The 11,415-nt window shown below is 42.6% G+C and overlaps 1 protein-coding gene across 1 annotated transcript; it reads right to left on the bottom strand.

Moving 5' to 3' along the window:
* Positions 1-3,324: 3,324 nt before the first annotated feature.
* Positions 3,325-3,767, bottom strand: LOC138881395 (uncharacterized). The gene is made up of 2 exons (XM_070161617.1): positions 3,620-3,767; positions 3,325-3,545 (listed from the first exon to the last, which is right to left on the bottom strand). Exons 1-2 carry the CDS (start codon positions 3,765-3,767, stop codon positions 3,325-3,327), a joined length of 369 nt encoding a protein of 122 aa, XP_070017718.1.
* Between the last annotated feature and the right edge of the window lie 7,648 nt (positions 3,768-11,415).

The raw sequence follows: 11,415 nt of genomic DNA, 5'->3' as shown, positions 1-11,415 counted from the left end.
CGTGTGATTTCCAGCGAAGCTCTGGTATAAACATTGTTGGTCTCCCTTTTTGGGATGTTGAAGTACTGAAATGCATTGAGTTTTCAATCCACAACATACCCATTGATCCCGTTTTTTAATGCCAAAAGCGCATACCTCTCCTGAAATTTCTGGGCAGCCTTGTCTTGTAGTTCCATTCTTGTATGTCCCTTTTGTATAGCTTTGAGTGAAAGCTATTGGTATTCAGCATAGGGACTAGGACACCATAGTGTATGGTGTGGAGAAATGATCTTCGATACTTGAAGAACCACACTGCAATGCTAATCTTTGGTGCCCGCAATATCATCCTCGTGTCCATGCTTTTGCCTACCTTTAACTATCTTCCAGTGGAATGAGTACATACTACATATACCACCAGCTGAAAGTTCATCAAAGGACAGCGCATAAATATAGTAACGTCTCCTGCAAAAAAGAAAAACCATGTTAGTATAAAAATGCATCACCATGCTCTCCTCCGAAAGGATTTGAACATGGTGATCGATTGTATGACTTCCAGTGATCTCCTTCCCCTTTGACAATCTTTCTCCTCCTCCCCCTAATTCTTTGCCACTCTTACTCGTAAATATGGACATTGTATCTTATCCTCATTCACTATCCTTCTGCCATGTGAATCGAGATGCCAAAAATCATGACACTCAATTGTACCAACTTCAAGAGCATAATTTGCAAGGTGGTCAGCCAGTTTGTTTCCCTATCTATAGATGTGTGACACCTTGGTGATACACCCCTCCATCAGTTGCATGATCTCCTCTACATAATCAACTATACCCCAAGGTGGTTTCCATGAACCCTCAATTATATTCTTCATTAACATCAAATCTGTCTGAATCCATATGTGAGTGTAATTGTGTGATCTGCAAAGCCTCAGTGCCTCCACAAATGCTAAAGCTTCTGATTCAGTATTTGTACCCTCATTGATCTCCCTTCCCAGTGCATATCTCAGCTCCCCTGCTTCATCCCTCACATAAAAACCAATTGAGCTTCTTTTAGGATTTTCTTTAGATGCTCCATCTGTATTTACTTTAATCCAACCCTCCATCGGTAGTTCCCAGATAACTTTCTCAAACTTCAAACGTGGAGTATAATTTTCCAACAAAGTTAGAAGATCCTGCTACTTATGGGGGATTTTTAAACCTGGCTTTCTCACCTGAATAAGAGGTTGTAATGTTGTAGAAACCTGATAGATAACTCTGTTGATAGACGTTGCCTCTCCATACTTGTAGTTGTTCCTTCTCTTCATAATTCCCACACAATACAAGAAGGCAAAGCTTGCATAATTGGTTTAATTCGAGGAAGTACCTGGGCAGTTCAACACTTGGTAATTGCTTGGTGCATTGACATCCCCGTCCGTTGTTATTCTTGCCCTCGATAAGAAGTACTTCCAAACTCTATTAGCAGCATTTTATGTAAAGAACAAATGCACTAGTGTTTCCTCCTTAGGTTCAACACCAACACCTCGATGGCATAAAATACCCAGCCTTATCACAGATTTGGGAAACCCTTAGCAAGTTGTACTTCAATCCGTTCACGTAGTACACATTTTTGATCGAGTGAGAGGGAGACTTCTCAATCCTTCCAACTCCCAGAATGTATCCCTTTTTGCCATTCCCAAAGGATACACTCTCTCCTTGCAGGGCCTTTAGTAAAAGAAAATCGTTTGTACTTCCAGTCATATGCTTTGAGCAACCACTATCCATGTACCATTGTAGGCTGCTTCCTTTTACTGTTCCCTGTACAAGAACATTAGGAGTTAGTTTTAGGAGCCCAAGCCAATTTGGGTCCTTTGTAATGAGGAAAGGGGTGAATAAGGGATCATTTGGTCCATGCAGGCATTATGCATTTTTTAAATGAAGGACCAGGTTCTCTACTAGTAGTTACGTTTTCAGCAAAGGATTTGTTTTTCTTCTGTGACTGACATCTGGCCTTATAGTTTTCTTTAAGGTGCCCATTGTTACTGCAATGGGTGCAAAGCCAATTGTTAGGTACAGTAACGTACTTGCTATGAGGGTTGTAAGGAATCTTTTCTCTTTGAAACCGAATCCCCTGCCTGTTTCCCCCATTGTTGGAGTACATGGCAGTGATAGCATTAGAGGACCAGATCCACTTGAGTGATTTTTCAAGATCGCTCTTCACTCTAGCCAGTTCTTCCTGAAGTTGTTTGTTTTTCTAAAGCTGAGCACACAGACTAAACTTCACTAAATTTAGCTTACTTTCAAGCTTAATGTGTGCCTCGCTTGCAACTTCCTTTCCTTTTTGATAATTTTCAGCCCTACTCTCCATTGTAGGTTTCCCAATGGTTTCCTTCAAGTCCATTACTACCACTAGAAGGTCATCTCTTTCTTGTTCTACATTTTCAATCCTTTTTTCTAAGACATTTCTTTCTTTCTTCAGGTTCTAAATTGACTCTCTTAGATCAAATGCAACTATTACTAGGTCATCTCTAGACTGTTATGCTTTTCCTAGTTCAACTGTTAAGATATCTCTGTCATTTATAAGACTATGATAAGCGTCGATTAGAACATTTACCAAAGATATGAGTTTCTTAGGAGAATAAGATTTCAGATTTCTCTGAACATCCAGAAAATTTACCTCATCATCATCATCTTCATCATCAGACTAGGCTATCAAAGCAAAAGTTGAATCATACTCGGCTGCTTTCACTTTCCATTGCCGTCATAGAGCTATTACCTGGTTCATCATCTTCTCCAGATTTGCTTAATGAATCTCCCGTGCAGCAAGAGCTTGTCTCGCGACATTGTCAGCGATGTTTTTTCTATTGAAGTGTCTGTTAGAAACCAGGTTCATCTTGGCTGCTTTGTCAGAGTTGTTCTTGTACTGATCATGCTTTAGGAGAGGGAAATCCTTGATTAAATGTTATGGCTTGCCACATTTATGACAAAGGTCATAATTCTTTGGCTTGCTAGCACTTCCCCTTTTTGGAATGCCTCTATTCATGCGAACTATCTTCTGGAATCTTCTTGTTAGGTATGCCATATCACCATCTTCACCACTTGAGTCATTGTTTTCTGTCTTGAGGACCAGGTTCTTCTCCTTCTTGGGCTCTTCTTTCACTGTCTTTCTTCTTCTTCATTTCATATGTTTTTAGATTGCCAACAAGCTCATCAATAGTTAGCTCCTACAAGTCCTTCGCCTCTGTAATGGCGTTCACTTTGCTTTCCCAAGAACTGGGTAGCTTAGGATCTTTCTTACCTGCTTGTTTCTTGGAATAGTTTCACCAAGGGAGTAAAGCTCATTAATGATGAAGGTGAACCGGGTATGCATTTCTTAGACAGATTCATCGTCTTGCATCCTAAAGAGCTCACATTCAGTTGTGAGCATGTCGATTTTGGATTGTTTGACCTGTGTTGTTCCTTCGTGAGCTGTCTGAAGGGCTTCCCAGATTTCTTTGGCTAATTGACATGATGATATCCTATTGTATTCATCAGGTCTAATACCACACACCAGAATTTTCTTAGCACGAAAGTTCTTCTCTATGGCATTTCTGTCTGCATCATTGAATTCTTTCCTTGTCTTGGGAATGACTACTTGTGGGTCACCAAGGTTTTTGGTAGGAACAAACGGTCCATCACATATGACATCTCATAGCTCAAAATCTTCAGCCATGATGAAGTCATGCATTCTGGTTTTCCAACATCCATAATACTTTCATTTAACTTAGGTGGTCTGTAAGTAGACTGGCCTTCTTCGAAGTTTGGAGGAGTAGCCATGAGGATCCTTTCTAGGTGTTAACCTGATAGAAAGAACCTGCTCTAATACCAATTGATAGAATATAAGGGTCCACCAAACTCTATAGAGAACCAGATTCTCTATCAGGACCAACAGTACACACACACATAGCAGTAATTAAATGGCATGAGAAATTTTACGTGAAAGATTCCCAACTCAACGGGATTGAAAACCACAACCTACGTGAATAGATACGTGAATGAGCTTCTCATATGTTCAAGTGTTTTATTTTACCTCCCTTGAATGCATATATACATGTGTGACATCACTTACAATGATGTAAGCATGGTAGGTAAAAAGTCTTCCCTGGAGAGTTGATTGCAGCATTGTTCCTGCACTATAGCATGTGCAGGCAGCAACTTTCCAGCTGGAAAGTTGACTTCGTACAGTCTCATCGGGAACTGGTAAGGACCTAGTCCCTCAGTTGTTCCTTCCACTTCTGAAGGGTTGAATCATATTCCACGCTTAATCCCAACCCGGAACCTTATAATCTTGAGGTCTTGTAAATGTGTAACAGGTTCCTTATCTGGTTCTGGATAGTAAGTTTGTTAGATCATCAAAACATAAAGTAAAGTACTTATAACCAAAGTACTTGTAACCTATCATATTCCATGATTCTATCTTTATTTTATCATTAAATTAGTGTTTTGAGTTGAGGAAAATGAGGATTTTTGAAGAAAACTTTCAAAATATAAAATGATGATTTGAGGGACGAATTAGTATCGAAAATTGATAATTTTGGTATGGTAGAACTCGTATCGGAATGGGTGTTCGGGTTTTGTAATTTTTGTCGGATTTTGAGGTGCGGGCCCAGGGGTCGACTTTTGGGTTGAATTTTAGTTTTTGATAAAGATTGAAGTTGTATTATCCGGAATAGTTTCTTTTGAGTTTTATTTATGCTTTGAATTTATTTTGGCTAGATTTGAGTTGTCCTGAGGTTATTTCACTCGAGAAGTTCATCTTTTAGTAACAGTCTATCTTCTTTGAGGTAAGTATTTTGCCTAACTTCGTGTGGAGGAACTACCCCTTAGGATTTGACTCTTTTATGCCAATTATGTCATGTGAAGTCCGTGTACGCGAGGTGACGAGTACGTGCTCGGGTTTATCTGTGGAAAGTTAACCTTTTTGGGTTCTTAGGTTCTTATGTTCATTAGATATGAAGTTGCTTTATTATGCTAAATTCCTCATTTTATTAATTTCACTCCTATGTATCTTAAATTGGGATTAATTGCCTCATGTTTCACTCGTATTGCCTATTTGACTCTTGTGTACCTTAACTGAAGTTGTTGCCTCTTCGATTGTCATGCTAACTTTTTCCTAATTGCTTATCCTTAATTGATATTATTATCTCTTCTGTAATTGTCCATTCTTAATTGAGGTCATCACCATCTTTTTTTCGTTGCTTATCCTTAATTGCAATTGTTATATCTCTTTCGTGATTGCTCCACCCTAAATAAAGTTAGTTGTCATTTATCATAGTTGCCTCATCCTTATTTGGAATTATTGACTCATGTTTTCTCCCTTGTTGTGACTAGTATTCTCTATTGTGTCTATTCTTTGTGAGCTCGTTCTACTATTTCTTTGTGTTCGAAAGCTCATGAGTTGATTTACTTGTTGTATTCCCCTGTATTGTTGTGGCTGTTGTTGTGGTACTCAGTTTGTTGAGCCGAGGGCTATGCGTGGTTGTGGTATTGAAACTTGTTTACCATGAAAATGGTAATAACAATTAAATTTGATTTAGTGGTTCTAAAAAACGTAATCTATTTTTATGGTAGTTGTTAGGCAGTTGATGCTATGTGAAAGACTTAAAAGCGAAATAAGAGCTTAATATGAGGTGTTAATAAAACCGAATCGCTGTCAATCGGGGCCTCAAGCTTGCCTATTCGAGGGCCTCGGGGTCGAGTCTAAAGCTGGTTGGGAGCTATCGAAGGCGGTCAATGGTGAATAATAGTTATAAATAGATCAAAGGTGGCTCTTTATGGCCAGTAATAAGCAATAAATGATGAATAATAAATAGAACACAATAAATATGAGCAATAAATAAGATAGCCAAACCGAGGGAATGTGTTAAAGAGCAGAGAGAATGTTCTAGTATATTTAGTATGGAGCAACAGATGTTTACAAAATGACAAGGATCCCCTTTATATAAGAGAGGGAATCCCAACATAGTACAAGTAAATTTATTACAAAGATATGGAGATGGGACACCTAACTAATGCCACGATACAGGCTCAGACTAGCCTGACAGATTTTGTCGGCTCTAGCTTCATGCCTTGGGAACTCCCCATTTTCTTCCCATAACCATCGGCCTCATACTGTCTTGAGGTCGAGCGTCGATGGCCCTCGAGGGATAAAACTCGACCGTGATTTTGAGCCTTCAAGGCGTCATAACGATGGAAAATTGGACCCTCCGATTTTACCATATACAGATAGTCCCCGTGTTTCTTAGAGTAGAACGATAAGAAATGACCTTGATAACCATATTTCTGAATTTCCCATGATAATGTTATACTGATGATGTCATACTCATGACATAGGCTTTTATGGCAACCGAGGCATCCCGCTGACTTGTCTTTTCAGTGCCTTTCAATGCACAGTCGATTCTCGTCTTTCTAGGCGATAATATCGCCGCCGATTCAGTTCCCAAAATGCATTAATTACGTCCGCCGATATGTCTTTCAAGGACATTTATGGCGCCGCCGGTTGCGTTTTTCAAAAGAGTATTGATTGTTCCCGCCGGCTACTCTGCCCTTTCTCTATAAATGGGGGCTTTCTGGAACCAATTCCTTATTCAATTGTTCTTCAATCAGCCTTTCTCCCATTTCATCTTCTTCTTCTTCTCCCTTGGATATACCATTTTGGAGGATCGAGATGAGATCCCCGAGGAGGTGGCGGCGGAAGACATTGTCACCGAGAAAGCATACCTGAGGGGATGGCGCTCGAAGATATTTCCGCTGAGGATGAACCCTCGAGCAGAGATTAGACTCTAGGCTTTTCTTTCATATGTACCTTTTTTGCTTCTTTGTTTCTGTGTAAGGACCCCTTGTGGGCTTTTGTAATCATATGTAAGGACCCCTCGTGAGCTTTTGTAATCGAATGTTTATGAATGAAAAATGTTTCTTTAATTTTTCTCTGACGCATACTATTTTACCTTTATCTATGCTTGTGGAAAATGTCGAGCACGGGTTGGACTGATAAACTTGGGTCATCGGGATCCTGACTTCGAGTTTAATGAGAGTAGGACTTCGGACCCCAAAATCAAGATTTAGCCTTTAGACCCGGTGATAATCTTCAAGGGGGGATTCGCTCGGAAGCTCGAGAATGGAGACTGCCTTTAGGCTTTAGAGAGCAGTCCCCGAGTGAGGGTTAACTCGGGCAATCTGGAAACTTGTCTTGAACTTAGTGCATATACATTGTAGGTAGATCCCGGATGAGGGACTGCCAGGGTTTAGATGGTATCCCGAGGCCAAGCCCATATGAACAAAGTTTTAAGTGCTTATTTTTCTCCGTGAGAGGAGCCTTCGAAATCGGGCACCATCTCGAGTCTTGTAATGACGTCGATGGCCCCTTGGAGAGATCCCCGAGATCGGTACCATTTCGGGTCTGGCGATGATGTTAGAGGCTTCTTAGAGCCTAAATTCTTTTTGATGGAGGTCCTCGAGATCAGGTACCATCTCGGGACTTATAGTGATATTAATGGATTCTTGGAGCCTTTCTTCTTTTTGGTGGGGGTCCCAGGATTGGGTACCATCTCAGGACTGGTGATGATGCCAAAGGCTTCCTGGAGCCTAACTTCTTTTTGATGGAGGTCATCGAGGTCGGGTACCACCACAGGACTGGTAGTGGTATTAATGGCCTCTTGGAGCCTTTCTTACTTTTTATGGAGGTCCTCGAGGTCGGATACCACCTCGGGACTGGTAGTGATATTAATGTCTCCTTGGTGCCTAACTTCTTTTTTGTGGAGGTCCTCGAGGTCGTGTACCACCTCGGGACTGGTAGTGATATTAATGGCTCCTTGGAGCCTTACTTCTTTTGATGGATGTCCTCGAGGTCGGGTACCACCTCGGAACTGGTTTGGTGCAGGGGTCTCCGACCACGAAACATCACATGGCGCTTGTCAAATAGGCGACATGGTTGTAAAGTGACCAAGGCGTCTCCGCCGGCATATCTTACCAAAGTGGTTTCGGCCAACATTTTAATAGGCCTCTAGGGCAGGTGGATCATTGCCGCTTTTTCCCTATATAGGGCTGCTTCTGCCCTTTTGGAGATTCCACCATTCTGAGAAGTTACCCTTTTTTCCTACGTTAGGCTTTTCATTATTTCAACATTGACGCTCTAGCCTAAATTTCCGCCCCAGTTCTCTGATTTTGCTGTAATCATGACTGCTACATCAGGACCTATTTGATAGGGAGGAGAGGGTTTCACCTCCGGTACTCGCCTTGTTGGCTCGGGGCATTTTCCTTTGAGAGGGGACTTTTCGTCAGAAAATGCCCAGATTCTCAAGATCACAGGAGCATATCTTGAAGTATACTTCATTAATAGGAGATAGACACCTTGGGTCGGTGAGGAAAGACTGTGGATGGAGGGAAAAGGTAGTACTGCAGGTACCTTCCCCGGATGAGAGTGTTACGGACCGTGCCGAGGGGTTTCTGAATGTGTTCATGTATCCCTTTACGCTGGGCCCCCTTGATAGGATTGTGCTTGACTTTTGTCGAAAGTATCAGGTTAACTTGGCCCAGATTCACCCGTTATTTTGGCAGATAATGTTGATGGTAAGGTTCTTTGCGGAGAAGGCAGGGTTTGAATTTACGCTTAGCCATCTTATCAGACTATACCGGCCCTTTCATCATCGAGGTATGCTAACCTTACGATGCCGATCGGCCACACCTTTCATTGTGGATGATGAAGAAGACAGGGGTCAGGAGTGGATGAGTCGATTCATCCGAGTACGAACTCCAGATATTATCCCCGTGGAGTTTATGCCATTCCCTGAGGAATGGAATTATACACGTAAGTGGTACACTCGTGCCTTTATAGTTCTTCAATTTTGGAAAAGGGGTGTTCCGTAAATGTGCCTTCTTTTATTTTTTCGACAACGATTTCGTGGATGCCGGGCGAGGTTCCCGATCTATCGGATTGGGTTCGGAAGTTGGCAACCCACTCGACTTACAACGAGCGTAAGTGGCGAGCTTTATTTAAGGATAGGTGGGAGGCAAAATATCACGGTATATACCGTGCGATCTGTTCCCTTCTTTTAGTTGAAAAAGCACTTTCTCTTTCTACGTGCTAACCCTGTTATTGTAGGCATATGGAAGCCTTCCGAGGCGAGGCTGTGTCCCCTTGGGGGGAAGAAGGATCGCTAACTTCTAGGCTAAAGAATGATAACAATAAGCAATAGATACCTTTGCAGGGCGATGGCGGTCGGGGCAAGGAAAACCTGGGCCGGGGGCCCGGAATAGAAGTGTGTAAGCCTGCCGTACTCGTGATTTCTGGTATTGAAGAGGTGGTTTATCCTCCGCTATCGCCTTCTTTTTCTATTGGAGGTACTTCGAGGGATACTCGATATCCAGGGTCATATGCTCCAAGTGACCGTGCCTCGACCGAGGTCAATTCTTTCGGAGCTGAGGGAACTAGGTAAGCAGATATGCGCTCGACCTTCGAGGAAGCCCAATGTCTTCACTCTGTGGTGATTTTTGGCACAGGCATTTCGAATTTCGGGCCTTCTCTTCCTTATTAAGTTTTATTTCGCAGGCGTTTGACAAGCTTAAGTCCGAGCTACTCCACCGCGAGGCCAGGCTACGAAAAGCTCTGGATAAGGAGAAATCCCTTAGTCTCCTTTGTGAGAAAAGGGAAGTCAAGTTGGCACGCTTACGATATAAGGCGAATCGGAGATCGAATTATGAGAGCTACTTGAAGGAGCAGGTAGTTTTTGTTTCGAGCGAGCGTGCGTTCCTCCTTCTAGCTCCTGAGGCTAACACTTTGTTTATTTTAGTTGTAGAAAAAGGCAGAGGGCTTGGAGCGCCTTCAAGACGAGGTTGGCCGAGCCAAGCGCAAGTATGATGAGTTCAAGGCCCAGGTAGACGCTCAGGCTTCGACGGAGAAGGATGCTATAGCTAAGACTTTTGCCCTTCAGGTTAGACTTTGCTTAGCTTGTGATAATATCTTAGTTCGAACAGATATGATTATGAAGCTCGAGACTAAGCTATCGAAGATAAAGTCTGAGGTTGCGGATGCCCAAGTTGAAGCTGTAATGAGCCGAACTAAGGCTGACCAGAAAGTGGCAGTCTATTTGAAGGATGCTGCCGATGCTCAAGCTAAGATGAGAAAGATCCTTGGCCGTGAAGATAGGAGCAAAGAATATGCTCGGTGTAAGTCTCGGAGGAAAACCCTCGGGGAGATCCGTGCTAGGGGATTCGATCTCTCGGAAGAGTTGACGCTGGCAAGGGCGGATGAGCGTGGTGCTCAGTTGCTTCTGTCCAATGCCGAGGATAGCGAAGATGAGGCCGACGAGCCATAGCCCCCAAAGGGATGTAGATTTTGCTTTCTGATTCTGTACATAGTACTTTCGAAGTATGTTGTAAATGGAGCTTGTATATTTTCGCATGTATGTATAAGGAGGAAACCTTGTGGTTTTGTTTCTTCTATATTTTTTTTGTCTTGATTTTAGCCAGATGAACTGGTCTTCGATTTGAGAGGAACCCTTAGATTCACGGTATGGCCTTGAGGCTCGTTGGGCTGGCCTGTTGGCTCTTACGCGCTTTTTCTCTTAGGCATATTTAGGCCAACTCTTTTGGGCTTAGTCCCCGAGTCGGGCATTGACTCAAGCTTATTTGACCCTCAAGTTATCGAATTTTAGGCTGGCGACACTGGCTCTTACGCTTTTGGTCTATGCGATCTTTTAGTATATGTGGGCTGGCGACAATGGCTCTTACGTTTTTGGTCAATGCGACCTTTTAGTGTGTGTGGGCTGGCGACAATGGCTCTAACGCTTTTGGTCGATGCGACCTTTTAGTATATGTGAGCTGGTGAAAATGGCTCTTACGCTTTTGGTCGATGCGACCTTTTAGTGTATGTGGGCTGGCGACAATGGCTCTTACGCTTTTTCCCTTAGGCATATTTAGTTAACTGGTTTGGGTTCAGTCTCTAAATCGGGTTACGACTCGAGCTCATTCGACCCTCAAGTTTTTGAATTGCAAACTGGCCCTTAGGCTCTTACGCGTTGGGTCGGTACGACCTTTTATATATGTGGGCTGGAGACAGTGGCTCTTACACCTTGGGTCGATGTGACCTTTTATATAGGCTTTATTTTTCCCTCGATAAGGATTTTTTGAAATAGTGTTTGCTTGACTCTTCGATGGTTTAATAAAAAACCTTGATTGTGAGTCGTTATATGGCGATGATCGAGCACTTCGGGAGGTTTGGCTCGGAGGCTGAGTATCTCGAAGCAGTGTTTAGGAGCTGACATGGTCGAAGCTCTTTTGCCTATATCGAGGGTAGCCTGTTTAACCGGTTCTTTCCGAAGTATATTCGAAGTAATTGAAGGCATGTGATTTGTAGCGACGGTCGGGCGTCCCCGAGTCGCGTAAGTTTGGCTGGTACAGCCTTGTGACCAGAGTCATTTGTGTTTGG

Source organism: Nicotiana sylvestris, chromosome 11 (assembly GCF_000393655.2).
Source record: "Nicotiana sylvestris chromosome 11, ASM39365v2, whole genome shotgun sequence".
Lineage (NCBI taxonomy): Eukaryota > Viridiplantae > Streptophyta > Magnoliopsida > Solanales > Solanaceae > Nicotiana > Nicotiana sylvestris.
The sequence above is the reverse complement of the archived record's forward strand: the minus strand, read 5'-3'. Positions and strand labels throughout refer to the sequence as shown.

Bases quoted from the DNA above. Each gene is read 5' to 3' on its own strand.
- LOC138881395 (XM_070161617.1), bottom strand. From the start codon at position 3,767: ATGGCTACTCCTCCAAACTTCGAAGAAGGCCAGTCTACTTACAGACCA. The intron at 3,546-3,619 runs GTTTGTTCCTAC...TCAATGATGCAG, and splicing joins GATGTCATATGTGATGGACC to ACAGAAATGCCATAGAGAAG.